The sequence below is a fragment of the Megascapheus bottae genome, chromosome 4 (assembly GCF_031878675.1).
Source record: "Megascapheus bottae isolate mThoBot1 chromosome 4, mThoBot2.hap1, whole genome shotgun sequence".
NCBI classification, from domain to species: Eukaryota; Metazoa; Chordata; class Mammalia; order Rodentia; family Geomyidae; genus Megascapheus; species Megascapheus bottae.
This window is the reverse complement of record NC_143512.1, coordinates 76,511,503-76,532,859: the sequence shown is the minus strand read 5'-3', so window position 1 is coordinate 76,532,859 and position 21,357 is coordinate 76,511,503. Positions and strand designations below refer to the sequence as shown.

The 21,357-nt window shown below is 41.7% G+C and overlaps 1 protein-coding gene across 3 annotated transcripts in view; it reads right to left on the bottom strand.

Moving 5' to 3' along the window:
• Retreg1 (reticulophagy regulator 1) overlaps nt 1–21,357 on the bottom strand; it is a 100,169-nt gene that overhangs the window by 1,796 nt on the left and 77,016 nt on the right. For 2 of the 3 annotated variants that reach the window (XM_090332107.1, XM_090332109.1), the window contains 5 exons: nt 7,394–7,520; nt 4,889–4,973; nt 2,123–2,260; nt 1,131–1,195; nt 780–906 (listed from right to left, as the gene is read on the bottom strand). In XM_090332107.1, coding sequence (XP_090188233.1) covers nt 780–906; nt 1,131–1,195; nt 2,123–2,260; nt 4,889–4,973; nt 7,394–7,520 — 542 coding nt within the window. Of the gene's footprint in view, nt 1–779; nt 907–1,130; nt 1,196–2,122; nt 2,261–4,888; nt 4,974–7,393; nt 7,521–13,941; nt 14,040–21,357 lie in introns of those variants that run through there. The other variant, XM_090332108.1, reaches the window with a different exon arrangement.

The following is a 21,357-nucleotide window of genomic DNA, read 5'->3' as shown; positions in this document are numbered from 1 at the left end:
TTCAAGAAACTCAAGAAAAAAATTGGGCCAATGAACAATTGCCATTTCTGCTTTCTAATCTCCTTTGTGGATTCGCTATTCTTGAGAGTTCACAGAAATGGACATTTTTCCCTTAACATAAAGTTTTCAAAGTGCACCCATGCTGTAGGCAAGTAAGAATACCACATTCATTTTTATAGCTAAGTAATAATACATTTCGGAGACATAGCCACCTTTCAGCCACTCATTTATTGATAGTGAATATGTTGCATGTACTTATTTTTTTAATATTTTGTATTGTAATTAATAAAAAGATTACATGATATTTGCCAGATAGAAGGTGCATTAATTCACATACATTGATACCTTTTCACATGTCTTGGTCCCCATTACCTTGCCCCCCATCTCGGTTTCCCCCCTTCCCTGTCCAATTTCAAGTAACCAAATACAAATATATCCAATATATCAGATAACAAAGTGAGATACTGTAACAATATGAGATAACCAAGGGACAGCAAAAGAGATGAGAGATAACATAGTACATTAAGGACAACAATCATTCATTATATGGCTTTTGTTTCAATATCCTAGAGGTCCTTTCAATTAGCTTCATACTATATGGCCTTATGTATCAAGGTTTTGCTCTATTGCAAATCTCTGCTAGTAGAGCCCAAGGTTTCTACTGATTATGATGAATAAGGGAAATCATTGAGCCTAAGTTCCTTTGAGTCTGGCTTACTTCACTTAATATGCATGTACTTATAAATAATAAAAAGAGGTATACAGAAGTGATGACATACCATCAGACGTGTCTGTCTGCGGAGTGTATCCCCCAGAGAGGTTGAAGGTCCCATTTTCAGTCCAGGACACTTCTGAGACGTCTGTGTCAGACACAGATAACTCTTTGGCAGCAACTGTGAGGCTAATCTGTGTTAACATAAATCCAGGTGCCACATTATAAACAGAAACAACTATTGTGAAAAAGGCCCACTATCTGCTAAAACATCCCTATGACACAAACAGAGTTTTCCTTTGAGGTTATCCAGTCATCTTATAAAATAGGGGTTTATTAGAAAAAAATTGCATTTTGCTTGTTGCAAATAAATGTACAGTCAAACCATGCAGCAACTAAACAAACCAACAAAGCATACCTTTGGACAAAGAGCTGAAAAATCAAGTTCACTATCGTCTTTGTGACTTTTGTCTTTATCTGCTTCTGTTGAAGAAAAAATGGAAGCTTTCAGTTTCCCAGCAGCTTGAACATAGTATACTTATTTTACTATAAATTCTTAATCAATATTCTATATACTCTTCAATGCCTCCCTACAATTAAATATTTACATTCAAGAAGCTCCACATTTTTGCAAAATAGGAGATGGTCCATGTTATTTGTTCTCAGGATGAAGCATCATTCTTGGGAACTTGTTAGCAGTGCAGTCTCAGGTCCCACTAAGCCACAAGTCCTATCTGACCTCATTCTACACTTCCATAAGCCCTCCAGGGAATTCTGATGCATGCTATAGATTAGTAATCTACAGGGTCCCAGGTCCCGTTACCAAGTTTAAAAAAAAAAAAAAGATCACTCTACATTTTCTACCTGTTTCCCTTTCCTTCCCCTGTTATTCAATCCCTACTTACAGGGTTATCTTTAGCTGTCCAACCCAAAATAAAATAAGCCATGACAGCTGGGAGTGTGGCCTAGTGGTAGAGTGCTTGCCTAGTATGCACGAAGATGCAGGTTCAATTCTTCAGTACCACATACACAGAAAAAGCTAGAAGTGGTTCTGTGGCTCAAGTGGTAAAGCGCTAGCCTTGAGAAAGCCCAAGAACAGTGCCCAAGCCCTGAGTTCAAGCCGCAGGACTGGCAAAAAAAAAGTCATAAATGGGAAAATATAGAGTTGTCAAAACCTTTTCTACCTCCATCCCTTGACAATTAAAAAGTCAATTTATTTGTGTTTTTGAGAAAAAAGCATAATTCTAAGCAGGAAAAGCTAGATAAAGTTGATTTGGTGTGTGATTATCCTTTGAAGTATTTTACAAAAGACAAAATCCACCCTGCAGTACTTTAAACAGTGATCTCACAAAAGAAAAAACAACCTGCCAATGTCTCATGCACAGAACCTGAAATTTGCACGTTACATACCAGATCTCTCACGTTTCTTCTGATTAATATATTCTCCAATTCCAAAGTCTAGTTTCAACAGAACTGACTTGATTTTGCTGTATATTTTTTGTCCAATATCATTACATTTAAACAGTGGACACAAAAATGCAAAGAGTACTGGAATAAAAGAAGAGAGTATAGGTGAAATATCCTTCATTTCCAAATGCTTACATCCTAATAGTTCACAAAATACAATTCCCAAATCATGGAAAGATAGGTTTTTCTTAGGGTGATGCCTCTGTGAAAGAAGTCCTTAATTTGTACTCTTCCTTTGTAATCAAAGCATGCTTTACCATACACACACACTGTTTTCAGGCTTATGATTAGCTCAACTTTTCCTTCTGTACTTCTATCCTACGGCTTATGGAAAGGTGATACTGCATACTGTGTCTAGGTAGCTGTCCTGAATTAAAATCTCAAGTCTGTTTATTCAATGTCATTTTACTGTGGGGAATAACTATCAGCCTCTCATCACTAATACTGGAATAATATTATTGCTTGGAGTAAATGCAAACCACCTGAAAATTTCTGCTCATAATTTTCCTTTCTCAGCACTTTCCTCTTCCCCGTCTTTTAGACAGTACAGATCTGGAAGCTATACCTTGTGTTTCTCCTTAGCAATTCTGGGTCTAGTACCCAGGGCCCTGTACATGCTGAGCAAGTCTTCTACTACTGAGCTTGATCCCCTCCCTCACAAGCCAATACTGTACACGAGCTCTATCAGGAAGCTTGATTTGAGCTCCAAGCATTTATGTTACACATTAGAAGAACAAAAAAAAAATGAAGAATGCCTCCCAGCTATATTGTATTCTCTAGTATTTGTTCCTTTATTATTGTTAGAAGTGTGTCCTATTATCTTTTAATATTGGAGTTGCAAATTCAAGTTTGAGGCAAAATGTGAATCTGAAAAGCCAGTGTGGAAAAAAATAGGAAAACATGAAGGTTAGCTAAGGAGAACTTATCTGCCCCATCAAGTTTATAATGCTAGATCATCACAGTTTTTCAGGAATATGAGAAAATCTATACATCTTGGTAGAATTTCTGAGCTATAAATGTCAGGTAACACATAAAGTGCACATCTTGCTATATCTTGACTTATGTATACTACGAGAAACTACCACTACATTTGAGATAGCAAACAAATTTCATATCTCCAAAAGTGCCCTCACATTATTAAACTTGACTCTCACTGCCTCCACCAAATTCATCCCCAGCCAATAACTGACAAGCTTTGTCATTAGAGATTACTTTGACTTTTCTAGTAATATAGATATATAATAATAGTAATATAGATAGATATAGATATAGACTGCTAGAGCATAGATTCTTTTATCTAGCTTCTCTCCCACAGACTAGTTATTTTAACAGTTATCCATAATGTTGCATTATCAATTTTTGTAGTAACCATTATACAGATACATCACAGTTAATTTATTCATTAGTTAAAATCATGTGGGTTGCATTTTACTTTGGGCCATGGGAAAATCTGCTGGAAACATTTATAGCTAAAGAATTTGATGCGAAAGTCTGCTTCCATTTGTCTTATATAAATATTTAGCTGTGGGGGGCCGGGAGTTTGGCCTAATGGTAGAGTGCTTGCCTAGCATGCACGAAGACCCGGGTTCGATTCCTCGGTACCACATACATAGAAAAAAAAAAGCTGGAAGTGGTGCTGAGGCTCAAGTGGTAGAGCTCTAACCTTGAGAAAGTCCAAGGACAGTGCTCAGGCCCTGAGCCCAAGCCCAGGACTGGCAAAAAAAAAATATTCAGCTGTGGGATGGCTAGACATATAATAAAAACTGTCATTCTGAGTCAGGTGCCAGTAACTCACTAGCCATAATCCTAGCTACGCAGGAGGCTGAGATCTTCACAGTTCAAAGCCACCTCAGGCAGGAAAGTTCATGAGATTCTTTATTCCAATTAACTTCCAGAAAACCAGAAGTGGAATTATGGCTCAAAGTGGCAGAGCACTAGCCCTGAGCAAAAGAGTTCAAGGACAGCACCAAGGCCCTGAGTTCAAGCCCTACAACCTACAAAAGTAAAACTAAAACCCGCCATTCTGTGATCCTAGATGACATTCATTTGGTACCTTACGCATCAACATTAGGAAAGAATTTCACTGGCTCCATATTCTTCCTAGTGCTCAGTAGGATCATTATTTGTAATTTTAGCCATAATGGTAGGAGTGAGGTGATATACTATTGTGGTTTTCTTCTCTTAGAAACACAGAACATGTCTAAAAGAAAAAAAGTACTGGTGTATTTGTGGACAGTGAAACATGTAGTTTGATTATATTTTTGTTTTGTTTTGCTTTGCTTTGTTTGCCAGTTGTGGGGCTTGAACTTGGGGCCTGGGAGCTCAAGACAATCACTTTACACTACCATTTCTTGAGTGGTTAATTGAAGTTCTCAAGGACTTTTTTGTCGGGGCTGGCTTTGAACTGCGATCATCAGATCTCAGCCTCCTGAGTAGGTGGGATTAGAGGCATGAGTCACCAGGGCCCAGCTATTTAAATTTTTATTCGCATAATTTAACACAATGAATTTACTTATCCTTCTTTTTGCAACCATTTTTATAATTTCAAAATATAAAGGTGTCTCTAGGAAAGAAATTTTGTGCATCCAGATGTTAAAGAATGACAAAATTATTTTATAACATAGAAACTCACGTCTCTCCACACTAAGGAAGGTCTTATGATCCTACGTGCATCATCCAAGTGAGCAAAAAATGCCCTTTGATACTTACACAATAGATAGCTGAGTATAACTCCAGGAATGTAACTTCCCAAGATGGTAAAAAATGTGCACACACTGCAGACCAGGAGACAAAACTGCGAGTAACAGAAATGACATGGAACAGTTAATTATGCACATGAGAACAGCTGAGACAGCACATTTACTCAGACTGGATTACTTTGTTACCTGTGATCATTCTTTCAGGCAGCACTCTTTGCACTCAAGATATTTCTTAATGTGTTCTAATGTGTTAATTCACATGAACACTTAGTAATAATCATTTACAGGGCAGGAAAGCTCATTTCTGGCACTGAGAATAATGACTTCCAGTATGCATGCCTGTGACTTTTATTGTCAGGCAGAAGACAAGACACTTCTGCTCTCATCATTGCAATGCAGCTGATCATTTAATCTGAAATTCTGAACCACCCAGGTAAGCCCACTAAAATTCATAAGCATGGCAAAGCATGTTACAGTTAGAAGCCGCAATGCCTCTATACACATAATGTGCACAGCTGGTATGGTGCTTGCATAAGTCTGGGGACACTATCATCCTCCTTTCTCACTATGTCTAGCCACTTCTGGGTCACCCAGAAATCAAGGCAAAAGAAATAAAACTCTAGTGATGTGTGATTATTTTTCTTCTGTCTAGTTTTTTTTTTAATCCCTTGGTTGTTTTAAATTTAAAACAGGGCCAGGAGCTTGGCCTAGTGGTAGAGTACTTGCCTAGCATGCACGAAGACCCGGGTTCAATTCCTCAGTACCACATCCATAGAAAAGGCTAGAAGTGGTATTATGGCTCAAGTGTTAGAGCTCTAGCCTTGAGAAAGCCCAAGGACAGTGCTCAGGCCCTGAGTTCAAGCACCACAACTGGCAAAAAAATAAAGGGGGGGGGGATTTTAAAGCCTGGCGCCATGGCTCATGCCTGTAGTCCTAGCTACTCAGGAGGCTGACATCTAAGGATTATGGTTCAAAGTTAGCCTGGGCACTGAAGACCAAGAGACTCTCATCTCTAACTTCAAGAAAAGCAGAAATGGCACTGTGGCCCAAGAGGTAGGACAATAGCCTTGAGCTGAAGAGCTCAGGGTAAAACAGGGCTGGGAGCATAGCCTAATGGTGGAGTGCTCACAGCATGCACAAAGCACTGGGTTCGATTCCTCAGTACCACATATACAGAAAGAAGCCTGAAGAGAGCACGAGCCTCAAGCAAAGTGTGTCCAAGGACACTGCTTGTGTCCTGAGTCAAGTCCCACACCTGGCAAAACAATGAAATTTTAGACAGCCTACAAAAATAAGTGTCTTGGTTTCCATGTGAAAGATCAACACAGAAGAGCCTCCCAGAGGAGTCTTCACGTGATCTCACATCCTAGTCTCGCCCTCCTGTTCTTTCTTCACCTTTAAATGGAGACTTCACAAAGGCAGAGAGGAAAGAGTTCATATCTCTGATCCATAACTGATTCAGAGGAAGAGCCAGGAGGCTATGTTTCAGGCTGGCTTTCAGATTTTGGCATGGTGGTAATACATTAATTCTTTAAAGGCAAATAAATGAGCTTACAGAAATAATAAGGCATTTGGAATCTCAGCACTAAAATGAAAACAGAGGAAAAAGCCATAGAAATCAAAAGAATAGTTTGAATGAGTAGTTCATAAAAGCAGGACTATAACCAGAATTTCATTTTGCAAAGGATTTTTTATGACCATCTAGATTCGCTAGTTTCATCTTCAGCTAATGTATCTGGAACACATTAATCAATGAAGAAATGTCAAGTTTAAACTCTTCTCAAAATACATTTAATCACAAGTAAAAAGAGGCAGAGGCACTGAAAATCTCTCTCCCCCTCCCTCTACCACCACAGGGACTTGAAAGCTATCAAGTGACCTTGAGTGGTGGGCTTAGCTATTTGGAAAGGAGAGTAGGGAGGGGCTCTGCAATGTAGAATTGATGTCAATGTTTTGCCAACAATTGAATTGTTTTTGTTTGGGGACACAGTCTTGCACATGTGGTCCTGGCTAGTCTCAAATTCACAATGCTCCTGCCTCGGCTTTCTGAGAGCTGGAACTAAATGTGTATGCCACTATACATGGTGAATTTTCTAAAATAAACCATGCCAGAATCTCCATTTTTTAGACCAAAAAATGAGACTGTCACCTCTGAAAGCAGCCTCAGAGGACTACAGACTTATTTCACCTCCCTCTAACTTCAGAACTAACTATATACAATAACTCACATTTTTATCAAACATTTTTCTTCCTCTTTAGTCTGGCTGATAAGACTAACCATCATTCATTCTAATTAATGAGCTGAGTGTGTATAAAATCTAAAACCAAATATAATCCCCAAACATGAGGCCAAAAACTACTCACTTGTTATGGTCCTTGTTGGTAGCAATTTTCATTGCATATATGTCTAAGTACATTCAGAATTGGGGAACCTTTCCAAGCCAAACAAGGTTAGTTCATTTGTTCTCAAGTACACTCTGCAGTTGAACACACATTCCTTCACTAGAAAACATACCTTGCCAGGGCTCTGCTGTTTAAAAACAGACATTTCTTGAAGAAATAGGCTGAAATTCATCCATGATTCTGCAATACAGTGGCTGAGTCTGGGTCTTTCATCTGGTTTGGAATTGATAACTTCCCAGCTAAAGAGAGAAAAAGAAAGAAAAGTATGTAATTGAACCTTAGAAAAATCATTCAAATTTCATCCTATACTGTTGGGCTTACTATATAAAAGCTCTGTGGATTCAGAGTTGAACCAGTAAGATACCTGACTCAAGAATCTCTGACACCTGTCTTCTGTATCATCATTAGTGCTTACTTTTCACTGTCTGTTTTTATATAGGTCAGGATCATGAAACCCATCCTAGTTTTGTCAGGTAGTTTGGGACAGATTCAGTACTCAGGACCATCATTCCCAATTTCCAGTACAGTTCTATTCACTTTCAACCATGAGCCTTTTCTTCATCAGATGAATATATTCAGTGGTACTCTTTATAGACACCAAATTGGGCCAGGAGTGTGGCCTCGTGTTAGAGTGCTCGCCTGGCATGCACAAAGCCCTGGGTTTGATTCCTCGGTATGACATATGCAGAAAAAGCCAGAAATGGCACTGTGGCTTATGTGGCAGAGCACTAGCCTTGAGCAAAAAATGTCCAAGGACAGTGCCCAGACCCTGAGTTCAAGCCCCAGGACTGGCAAAAAAAAAAAAAAAAAAGACCATATTGTCATTTAGAACAAGGAACACTTTGTGTCCTTCCTGCCCCTTGATGGAATGGGGAAGGATGAGCTGTGATTAATGAGTGCCATCGTGGTATCATGTGAGACCAGCCCTTTCCAGGAACCAGGAACACAGAACATGTCATGTGCAGAATCTAAAAACTCAGCGGAAACTCAGACCCCTGTTGGTGTTTGGTGGATGTTTAATACAGGTGACGTGTGCACAAAGTTGCTCCATAATGAAACTCTAGGTTTTCCTAGACAGCCTTGTTTAGGAAACATAGAACCAGAGAAAAGATAATCTGTGAATACTGGACAAGGTTTGGGAAACAGATCTTTTCCATGGTGTGTGGCTGTCTTCCCAACATCCTTGGCACAAAGAGTTGTATAGAACATAAGGCCCAATGAACATACAAAGAATGTCTTCTTTCACAAGGGGTACACACCTTGGCTGTCAAAACAGTTTTAACCAGTTCTTTTGTCTTTTTGCTTGAACTCTTTTGTCTTTTTAGCTTGAACTCAGGACCTGGACATTGCCCCTGAACGCTTTTGCTCAAGGATAGCGCTCTACCACTTTGAGCTATAGCTCCACTTCCAATTTTCTGGTGGTTCAATGGAGGTAAGAGTCTCACAGATTTTCTTGCCTGGGCTGGCTCTGAACTGAGATCCTCAGATCTCAGCCTCTTGAGTAGCTAGGTGTGAGCCACCAGTGCCTGGCATTTTAATCAGTTCTTAATCAAAAGAATCTATGACTAAAGATCATCTATAAGGGGGAAAAATGTTATCAATGGCTTTATTCCTGAGATTTCCTTCCTACTTCCAGAAAGAATGTACAGTTTCAGAATTCAGAGGGAAATAAGGCCCCTCAGTTCATCCTGCATTCTCTCTACCATCGTTGCTAGCTAGTGACCCTGCTGGGCTCTCCAGGCAGTGCTGGTGACCCACACATCCACCTTTCCACAGCTGCCATAATCTCTGTGCATTCAGCGCAAACAGCCCCCAGGGAGAAGTCACTGAGTCTCAGAGCCCTGCAAAGCCAGGCAGCTTCCACATGGCCTCTGACCTGGAATCCACAGGTACAAATGCTTCCCAAACAAGCTCCAGTGCCACTTGGTTACTTTCCCTCCTAAAAACAGTCAGGTGCTTTTGAGAAAGGACATTCTGTAGTCAAGATAGGTAATTATTTACCAAAGAACTGTATGCCAAGAGACAGTCCCTTCTGGACAGCTGGAGGGGAATATGAAGCAGTGAGAAAGGCCCCACCATCTACAGGAAGCAGCACTGGCTCTCAGGGAGAACTTCCAATCAGTTCTCTTCCCTCTGCCTCCATGTCCACGTTAGAATACAGCTACGTAAGCACCTGAGGCGGGACTCAAAAGTGAGCCTTCAGTGGAGTCTTGAAAGCTGGGGATGCAATGAGACTCTAATGGACATGCCAGGGAGAAGTTCAGAAGTCTCCTGGCTCACAAGAGACCTTGACGACTGAGGCATCCGTGCTTAGCTCAAGCCACTATCAGGCACACGAGGGAGTCAGGTGCCAATTGCTTATGCCTGTAATTCTAGCTGCTCAGGAGGCTGAGATGAGAGGATCCCAGTTCAAAGTCAGCTCAGGAAGACAAATCTACCACCAAAAGCCCTAAATGGAGGTGTGACTGAAGTGATAGAGCACAAGCCTTGAGCAAAAAAGCCAAGTGAAACTGTTAAGCCCTGAGTTCAAACCCTAGGACTGGCACAAGGGGAAAAAAAGGAAGAAAGAAATCTGAGAGAAGGCTATCACAGGATTCCTATTTCATGAGTAAAGAAGAGGGAGATTTCTGCTTCTTGGCAAGAGAGTATGGCAGGGGCCTGATTTACCTTTCCATCTGAAATAACCAAACCATAAAAAAACAAAATATGTGAAAACTATGATCATGATTTTTAAAACCTTGATCTTTAAGCAAGGGTGAATGGTGCCACAACCAATAGGAATTCAAGGAGGGAGTCAGGATTGCCCTGCTTCCTTTCTTGGAGTGTTTTCAGGCCTCAGAGCTACCATGCTGGCTCCTGAGTTGAGGATATAAACTGCCTGTGCTGCATACTAGAGTGTGGGGAAATAGAGTGCTACCTTAGAGAGAGTGCATGGAGGGTAGGAGAGAGAGTACTAGCCGGCACTGGTACTCAACGCTTGTAATCTTATCTACTTAAGATAATGAGAGCTGAGGGTCACTGTGTGAAGCTAGTCCAAGCAGAAAAGTCTGAGACTTTCATCTCCATTCAACTACCCAGAAAAATCCAAAATGGTGCTGTGGCTCGAGTGATAGAGCACTAGCCTTGAGTACAAGGAGACTCAGGGACAGCATCCAGGCTCCAAGTTCAAGCCCCAGGATTGGCAAGAGAGGGAGGGGGGAGAAAACATTACGCATTTGTGGGGTGTGCTTGGAGTCCTAAATTAAAGACTAGAGCAAATGTGTATAAGGAACTGAGGCCATAAACGAGTCATTGGAGGGGCCGGGAGTTTGGCCTAGTGGTAGAGTGCTTGCCTAGCGTGCACCAAGACCTGGGTTCAATTTTTCGGTATCATATACATAGAAAAAAGGCTCAAGTGGTAGAGCTCTAGCCTTGAGAAAGTCCAAGGAAGTGCTCAGGCCCTGAGCTCAAGCTCAGGACTGGCAAAAAAAAAAAGAAAAAAAAAAGCCGTTAGAAAGGATGAGAGGAAGCTGTGTTGTGTGCCACTGACAATTCCTGTTCCTGCTTCACTAGACTGGACAAGACTCAAAATCCACAGACACTGGTAGAGTTCTCAAACAGATTTGTGTTAAACATCAGATATTAAGAGCAAACAAAATATGCTCTGGTCTTGGATCACAAGTCTTCAAAAGTAGGCTTCCAATAGGCCCAAGTGATTTGAATTTAATCAAATCAGGGAAACAGAGGCAGGCTTTGTTAGGATCTCAAATAACTCAATCAAACTTAGATATGAATGATACATGAGTTGTCATGTATCTTTTTTCCCCTTTAAAACTAGAGTTAGCAAAAGCTGTATCTAAATATTGTCCATGCAGACAGAACGTCGTTTTGGCATGCAGTGTCCAGTAGGGGGTAGTGTGAGACTAGGAAATGCAGCACATTAAAAATAGATGCCATTCAGAGAGGACATGTGATTGGCCTGGGAGCGCTCCTTCACTCACAGTGGTTGAGCACTAGGAAAAGCGATGCTCAAATGGATCTTGGTATAGGAACAGCAGTGTCCTTTGTGTCTGTCATTTTGCCTCTGTACATTTCAATAAATCGGCACCAATAGCAAGTTATCTGTGATCATTACTGGCTCTAAAGACTTAGTGATAACTAAAGCATGACTACCAACCAGCAAGTGATTTTACACATGACCCTCAATGATCTGACACCCCCCCCACAGCCCTCCCTCACACAAATGCCCACGTGCACACACACATACACACAAAACAGCATTTAAAGGGCCAGGAGTTTAGTCCAGTGGTAGAGTGCTTGCCTAGCATGCATGAAGACCCAGGTTCAATTCCTCAGTACCACGTACACATAAATAAATAAATAAATAAATAAATAAATAAATAAATAATTTTTTTGGAAAAAAACAGAATTTAATTAGATCTACTGGAGAAAAGTCCATGAAGCTCTTAGCTACAATTACCAGCAAAAAACAGGAGTAGAGTTCCAGCCTTGGCAAGAATGGGAAGCCCTGAGCTGAAGTTCTAGGACCCGTACCAAAAAAATAAAAATTGTTCTAACTTGTCACCTAGCAACCATGACCAACAGCTGGCGCTGCCATCACGACTATAAATACGCTTTGGCATGGAGCCCTTCCATTCTCAGCGAGTGACTAAGGGTCGCATGCTGTCCACAGATGGAAGCATCTCTTCATGCTAAGACCTGTCGAATTTTTCTTAGAAAGGTCAGACAATATCTGATTCCAGCTCTTAACATTTCTTAGTGTAACGTGTTAAACTTTTTTAAATCTGTAGATACTAAATCTGTTCCTCTGTGAGTGAATACACAGAGACAGAGAAACGATAGGAGAACAGGGCTATCTTTTCTTTCCACAAACCTTCACAGAATTTGAGCTATGACCAAGCAAATAAGATGTGTCAACTGGAGGATTAGGTAAGCAAACACAAGATTAAAACATTATATAGCACTCAACTTGAAGTTTTCATTTTCTCAGACCAATTAGAAACCCAGCACTACCCTCCCCTCAAGACCAGGGCCAGGCAGGCGCCAGTGTCTGCAGTGTCTGCCTGGAGAAGTGGGGCCTCACCTTTCCTAGGCAACCCTTAAGTCCTGTTTGGTACTCTTTTTCATACCAGGTCTGACGCTTGCTTTGTGAGATTGTCTCTTTTCCCATTTTTGTCTCAAACTAAACACTCACCAGGGGAATGTCACCAACTCTTCAATCCACCGGTGTCATTCCTAAATACAGAGGGATGCCCTGTGGCCCACCACATTACATGTAGTATTAGTTTTGTTTACTTTTTGTGAACGAATTGGGGCTTGAACTCATGGCCTGGCACTATACCTCAGCTTTCTCACTCAGGCTGACACTCTACCACTTGAGCCACAGCTCTAGTGTCTTTGGTAGTTAATTGGAGATGTGAGTTCCCTGGCTGGCTCCGAGCCGTGATGCTCAGACTTGAGCCCCCTAAGTAGCCTGAGTGACAGGTATGAGCTACCAATGCCTGACTAGTATTCTTGTTTTGACTTCCTGAGAGCTAGACCCTAGTGAAAGTCGTTTTCAGCATTTTCACTGCGTTAACTTGTAAGAACTGGACTTCCACCTGGGCACAAACAGGGTGGATACCACCACTAACACAGGACAAGGATGCACTTAAACACGTGGGAGAGGCTAGGCATATTTCTTCCCTACCCCTGAAGGACTGATGCTATCAGGGACACACAGAAACATTCCTCAAGACAAAGAGTAAGTTACTTTGAGGGAAAATGCTAGCTTATTTAGGATCTGCAATTTACAATTCGTTATAATTCAGGATTTATGGCAACTAGACTCTGAAGCACATGTTCTTTCCCAATTCTCTGCTTTGTCTTTGGCCTGGCTAAATGAAAGCTGTGACAACATGAAAAGAAAAAAAAAGGGGGGGGGTTTCTTAGAGTACAAAAGAATCGAATTTACTACTCATGAGGCTGAGATCTGGAGACTGAGGATTGTATTTTGAAGCTAGTCTGAGCAGTAAAGTTCATAAGTCTCTTGCCACCAATTAACAAGCAAAAAGCCAAATGTGAAGGTGTGACTCACCCATGAACAAAAAAAGCTAAGAAACAGCACCCAAACCTTATGTTCAAGCCACAATACTAGCACCAGGGGGAAAAAAAGTAATTAACAATATAGTTACTAATTTTGTTCTTTGGAGATTACATCCATTTCACTGGGCCCAATTATATACAATCTAAGAGACTGAATTACTTAGTGTTTCTAAAGTTCTTTTTTAAGAAGACCAGTTGAAATTTTGTCTGTTTGGAGAATTTGTTGTCAGTGTTTGAGATCAAAAAGAAGGGGTTAAATATAAGTAGGACTAAACTGGGTTGGCCATCACCCAAGGAGACAGCAGGATGCTGAGCTGTTTAATCTTGAAGAGGAAGTCTGTGCTTTCTCTTCATGTTCATCAGTGGCTACGAGCCATCGGCAGAGGTGTTTGAAGGAAGAGAATCACAGGAAAGGGACCAAGGGACTGCACCCTGACCAGCCACAGAGCAAAGCAAGTCTCCTTGGGATGTCCTGGTGCTGGCTGCATCTGCCATGGGCCCCTACCAAAAGCAGATCTGGAAACCCGCTACCTAGGAACAGTGTCTGGATTAATGTAGCATCACACAGTGTATTACCCAACAGCAGCATGCAGGAAGTCGAGCTGGGATTTCCTTGGGGGGTTACAGGGGGAGACAAATTGTAAGGGGAGGAAGGCAGAAGTGTACATTCCCCAAGTTCTGTCAGGAACCTGTAGATCTTTACTCTGGGAGCACGAGCCTGGGCTGACTCTATAAGAGTTGGGGAAAATTCCAAAAGAAGCCATTTCTCCCAGTGATGACATCTATAGAAAAACAAAATGATAAAACTTAACACTGCCTTGTGAGTTAGGGAACATTTCCTGTATTTCCTGACAAACATGAAGACTAACAAGAAATTGCCTGGTAAACAATCAAAAGGGTTTGCTATTCCATATATTTCCAGTTACCATGAAAACAATCATGGTGTTTTATGTATGATCTAAGGAGTTCTTAGAAACAGCAATGCTTCATTTCCATGGACATTTTAAATTTAAAGATGAGCATTCCCAGGTAAAATGAAATTCAGGACAAGTAAACTAGATAGGAAAGATCCTGACAGAAGTGAATCATGCTATTGAGAGATCCACCTGCACATCTCCTTGATCCTCCATCTCCACCTGTCCCTCATGCTCCTCTAGGACCAGAGTCATCTGGACTCCCTGCCACCAGTGTTCTCAGATGGCTCATTTCTGTTAGGGGTGCAGCAGAACTTAGTGACTGCCACTCCCGCTCTACGTGTCAATAAACTGCTGAGCCACAGCAGGGAAATCAGACAGCACAGGACGGTGAGGTGCTGGGGAGACCTTCTCCTCCCTTCTCCCCTGCAAGGAGTACTGCTTACCAAACTCACTTTTTGATGCCTCTTTGTTTGCTACATCAGCAACTCAAAAGCACACATACAGATAAGAAATAATAACCACAGAGAGACAATCAATAATCATTATTTCACTTCCTGCTTATATTCTGTACTTTGGTTATTTAAACTAGATAAGGTTATAAACAAATGTTGACAGGGATGTGGTGGGAATGTAAACTAGAGTACAACCACTATGGAAGGCAGTCTGGTGATTTCTCTAAAACTCTATAAACAGAACTACCCTACCATCCAGAAATGCCACTCTGTGGCATTTATACAAAAGATTACAAGTCAGGATACAGTGAAGGCACCTGAACACTTATGTGCACTGATGTGCTATTCACCACAGTCAAGTTAGGGAAACAGCCCAGATTTACTTCAAGGGATAAATGGATCAAGCAAAATATGATACACATACATACATGCACACACAATGGAATTTTACTAATTCATAAGAAAGAAGAGTAATAATATATATTCAGATGGACTTGGAAAAATATGTTAAGGGGATACAATTCAGGCTCAAAAACCAAAAAGCACTATTAGATCCAAATAGTACAAGAGCAAGGACTCAATATTTGTGTACCCAAAGTTATGGACATGGTACTGGAAATATGAACACAACTACATAGACATAAAAATTTATGATTCTACAGACATAATGTTTTATTACATAGATTAATATGTATCTATGATATACAAATCCTCAGCCTAATTTTAATTATGCTCTAAAATCTAAGTGCCAGTGATTATATATGGAGATTCCCTTCTAGAATACTTATTGGTTCCATATATCATTTGAAATATGATGTAAAAATCAATGTTAATAAATTCTTTAATAAAACAAGCCAAAAAGTACATACTCTCATATGTCGAAGTTAGGTCCAAATTATAAAGATATATGAAAACATATACAAGGCCATGTGCATATATATATATATAAAAAAAACTGACTATAGGGGCCAGGAATTTGGCCTAGTGGTAAAGTGCTTGCCTAGCATGCATGAATACCCAGGTTCAATTCCTCGGTACCATACACACAGAAAAAAGCCAGGAGTGGTGTTGTGGCTCAAGCAGTAGAGTTCTAGCCTTGAGAAAGACCAAGGACAGTGCTCAGGCCCTGAGCCCAAGCCCAGGGCTGCAAAAAAAAACAAACCTGACTACAGTATGTCATACACAGAAGAGGATTCCAATGGTGTAGCTCCTGGAAACAACTAATCTACAGTTTCACAAAATGAGTACCAGGAAGCTGAAAAAATATTTTGTCAGACATGTTTTGAAATTAAGGGGAGAGGGAAGAGATGAGTGCAGATTGGAATGGTGGCACATATTGTTCTGTTAGTCAAGGCACATAAGGGAAAATGGAAGCATGCAATTAGGGAATGGTGCAGTTGGAAGATATGGAAAGAAGGAAGGAAGAGAGGGGTGACGATCAAGATGCACTGTACTCACAAACTGCTATGTTGAATTGAACCCACTTAGTATAACTACTTAGATAATTTTTATAAAAATTTTTTAAAGATACTCTAGTAAAGTCAAGTCTAACTGGTCAACTTCCATTTTATACTTTTCCTGAGTGAGAAGCACCTAGAAGCACAGGAAGAAAACTACTAGAGAATGGCCCTTAACTCAGCCTTGACATTCAAGGCAAGACTAGTCTCTACCTAGCAAGCAGAATGATCACATGGTGCTACACAGATTATAGCTGGCATCCCACAGTCCTAGGTGAAAGTCACTGAGGCCATGAGTCTTCAGGGCTCTGAACACAGCCTAAAGGCAACCAGAAGGCCAGTTGGTCAAAAGGAATCACTGTTCATGGGCAACTGGCACAAAGGTATGTGAGGATCATAAGCACACAATTCCAATGGGGGAAGTAGATACATACTAGACAAGCAGTGAGCAACATTTTTTGTACAGGGCTAGCTTTACTGGCCAGATATAAGGTCTCTGTTTTCAACAAGAAAGCAGCCATTGCAACATAAAAATGAAAGAGCTTTCTTGGGGCCCAGTAAAACTTGATTTACAAATCAGGTTGCAAGATAGGTTTGGCCCTCAAGCCACAGTGGTCTCCTAGCTCAGAGCATTCTAGGCTTCAGACTTGTGGCTTGCAGAGGTGATGAAGATCACTGAGCCATCCAGAAAGCCAACTACGGACCACTCTAGAGCCGCTACTGAGACGAGGCCTCCTAAATACCATACGAGCAGGCACCAAGTTCTAGGAATTATATTAGTAGTTTTATTTATATCATTTTGCTCTCGCGACGGTCTGTCAAAGTGAAGAAAATGCCTCTGTTTTCTAGATGACCAGCACACACAGTCAAGAGGAGGCAGCCCCAGGTCTGGTCTCTTCCAGAAGAAATCATGTTCTTCTTCAGAAGTCAGGTAAAAAAAAAAATCATCCTTCAAGCTGGGTTCTGGTGACTCGTGCCTGTAATCCTAGCTACTGAGGAGGCTGACATCTGAGGATCACAGTTAGAAGCCAGCCCAGGAAAGTCCATGAGACCCTTATCTCCAATCAACCAACAGAAAACCAGAAGTGGTCTCATGGCTCCAAGTGGTAGAGTGCTAGCCTTGAACCAAAGAGCTATTCCACGACAGTGCCCAAGCCTGGAGTTCAAACCCCACAACACACAAAAAAAAATCATCCTTCAATTAACAATAAGTGAAATATATGTACACAGGTTCTCATCCTAGTGTTGGCAAATCCACCCGAATAGACTTGTAAACTGTTGTCTTCCCTTTGATCTTAAAATAGACACTGTGTTAGAAGTGTCTTGACTTTTGCAAGGAAGCAGACAGCTCTTGGATGCTCCTGGGAAATGTTTTCAAGTCCTAACAATCAGAACACAGTAGCAGTCACTAGCAGAATCTGGAAAAGCTGTTGCTATCGATGTATAACATACCGCTATTATTGATCATTTTATATAAGTATAAATACATATTTAATCTGAATTTTTTGAAACGTTAGCTGCGCTGTCAACTTTGGAAAAAGTACTCCAGTTTACCATGGTGAGTGGCATTACACAAAAATTAATAGCCATATTGGTCTAGAAATGTTAAACTTAATTTTTCCATTTGGACAGGGGTCAATACCTCTGTATTAAATATGTAAGGTCTTATCTATGTGGATTTGATTACAGAAACTAACAAAGTATTCCCTAAATTAAAAAAAAGAAAGAACACAAGTTGCTAATGAGGGGAAGAAAAGGCACGGTGCCATCAGGAACATGGAACACATGGTCTATCTAAACACAAGGAAAAAAAGATGATGGCCCCAAGCCTTGTCTTCACTCCTGCTAACTTACCACTGCATGCTCCCCATCCATGGGAGAGTATGCGAATGTGTCCTAACACTCTTTCCAGAAACTTCCTCACAAGGCCTTACGATTCTTATCAGAGCTCCAGGCACTATTTCCAGTTTATAGAAGTTGGCATGAGGGAACAGAATCCGGTGCCATCAAGCCCTCAACACTTGCCTCATGGGACACAACAGCTTCCCGCTTTCCCCTCCACTGTGCCCAAACAAGGGATTACCAGTCACTTCCCTCATCACTGCTGCCAGTGTTTGTTGCCTCTTAGATTTACCAGGCAAAGTTCTTCTTGTGTCAGCAAGCAAGTCAATTAATTCTAGGTTTATAATTTCTCTATGAATACATTTATTTTGCAACAAAATATATTCTCAAAATATATATCTCAAAGTCTCTCATAGTGCAAATATGCTCCTCAAAGCAAGTCTGACAACATCTCAGCATAGAGAAACTAAAACTGAAGAATCTGTGCTCTGTTTACCATAGTGATTGAACCTGGACCATCCAAGCTGCTTCAGAAATGCTGTTCATATGCCACAGTGTGTGTGTGTGTGTGTGTGTGTGTGTGTGTGTGTGTGTGTGTGTGTGTGTGTGTGTGTGTTTCAATACTAGGCCTGTCCTTTGGCTTTTTTGCTCAAGGCCAATGCTGTACCACTTGAGCTACAGCTCTACTTCTGGCTTATGGGTGGTTGGTAGACAATGAGTTCCATGGACTTTCCTGACTTGGTTCACTTTGAACTACAGTCTTCAAATGTTAGTCTCCTGAGTAGCTACAATGAAAAGTGGGAGACAGCAGTGCCTAGGTAAGATTTGGTTCCTACACAGAATAATCAAAGCGAGAGAAACAAGTCATTTCCAAGAAATCTTCTTCCATATGTAATCCTCTCATCTTAAGATGAAGTTTGCAATTTTTTTTGCTTGTGTGGTAAAAATGCCACTTAAACATTTTTAATAGAAAACTGATTTATAAATCAATTTACAGAAGATCAAAAAAATCAAAGCTTGATACCACCTTGAACTATAAATAACTACAATGAAAAAAGTTGTCTTCAATCATCTGGTTTTGCTGTAACACCTAGGTCTTCTGCTCCTTGCATGAAGCTTGCAATTTTTAAGTATAATTTTAAGATGTCTCAGTATGGATGGGTTTGTTGTACTTTCAAAAGAAGGCACATGTTTATAAAGCTTCTAAGCTCAACTAAAATGCAGGCATGAAATGTCTCTTCCTGGTCTAATCATTGCACACAGCTGCTTCTGCAGCTTGTTCTGGAGAACAATTACTGTGTGATACTCATACTCATTAGCCTCACTGGGTGTGGGTGTAGGCCCACCTCTGGGAGGACCAGTCTCCACCCCCAAAGCAGTTGCAAGTTGGGGACAAAGATGCAGCAACTCTGTACCACACTGTTGCCAGGCAGAGAGAACATTCTGGGCTTTGATGCTTTCTATATCTGGCGCTCACCACTGGAGTCCTCCCTTCCAAGGCAAAGACTGCAGTGTGGTACAGTTCCCACCCCCACCCCCATCCCCTCACACACTCCCAGGAAGCACCACTAAAGGCTGCAGTGCCAAATCTTTAATAGCCCTGGCTGGTATTTCCCCACTCTGTGGCAATTACTACCAGGGCAGGCCAACTCTTCAAAAATGAAGCTAAAGTGAGAAAGGGTGTGGCTGGGCTTGGAAGCCTCCTTTCAGGGCTTCTTTTCATCTGTATTCATAAGGAGCAACACCGCCTCTGTCCTCTTTACCCTCAGGTTCTGTGTGTCCCCAGGGGCAGCCAGGACATCTCCTGTCCCCTGGTTTCCCAGCTGGGCCATTAGGACACCATGTGACCCAGATGGTTTACAAGGCCTTTCCACATTCAGGGCTGGCCTTTGCCTTGTCATGCTGGAATTCAGAAATGGCAGCTGCCGTGGTCTGAGAAGAAATCTCCCTGGTGGGAAGAAATAATGGTAAAGAGAGAAGAGAGCGAGCGGGTACATACTCGAAGGGTGAGCAGGAAGATGACAGAGAAGGAAAAATGCAGCTTAAGACCTACAGCACCAGATCTGTCCTGCCTGATTTCACATCCCGCACACACGTCCCTGGATCAGACCAGAGAACTGGAAGCCAAGGCTCCCTCACAAGGCCACTGTTCTTTCCCTATCCACTGCTTCCTGGAGGCTTCCAAGAACAGCTGAGAAAACATAAGTCAAATTTTATAATTGCTGATGCATGAAGATCCTTCCTCTGCATTTTGTCTGACTCTTTTTTTTACATAGTCAGAACTAAAGCTGGGCTAGAAACCAACTAAAATAAACCCCCTAGATTTCAGTTAGACAAGTTTGATGGGTGAAGGGAATAATTCTTTTCTCAAGCAGCCTCGAAGGCTTGCATGCCATGTCCTCTTTTTCAAGCAGCACACAGTAGAAGGGCGGCATTCTCTCCCTTCCCTGACCTCTGGACCAGAGTCCCTTTTGGTCCCTTAGTCTAAAAGTGAGGTGAACGGGACTCTTCTTGTTCTCTGTGTCCGTGTGTCCGTGTCCGTGTGTCTGTGTCCGTGTCCGTGTGCGTATGTTAACTTGTAGTACCCAACCAGCCTCTCTGGCTACAGGTGTGTATGTGTGACATACAAGATCACGTTCCCTCATCAGTATGGAACCCAGAACCAGGGCCCGAGCTGCTGAAATAAACTATGGGAGGAGGGTGGTCCTGTAAGAGAGTGGAGTAAAAGACCCAAAGGGAATGAGTGTAACAAAGCCACACAGAAGCACAGCGCTCAGCACAGGCGGCTACATATAGCCCTATCCATGCTGGATGGAAATGGAAGTTCTGCGGGGCAGGGGGGCCAGATGTGGTAGCTCATGCCTGTAATCCTAGCTACTCAGGAGGCTGAGACCTGAGAATCACAGTTCAAAGCCACCCCAGGCACTAAAAAATGTGAAGAATGTGAGACTCTTATCTCCAGTTAATCACTAGAAAATGGGAAGTAGGGCTCCAGGGGTAGGATGGTAGCCTTGAGCTGAAGAGCTCAGGGATAATGCCCAGGCCCAGAGTTCAAACACACACGCACACACACACACACACACACACACATACACACACACACACACACACACACACACACGCGCCACTGAGAAGATTCAAAGTGCCCCCAAAATAAAAGCAAAGCAATGACACAAGAGACACAGGTGTGGTATAAGCCTGAAAGCCCTCACGTGAGTTCTCATCTCCCTGCATGATACACTGGGAAGCCACTGGAAGGCCACTGCCCATCCAGTTCCACAGCCACCAGTTCAACCAGCCTGGGAAGAAACAAGCTAGGTCTAT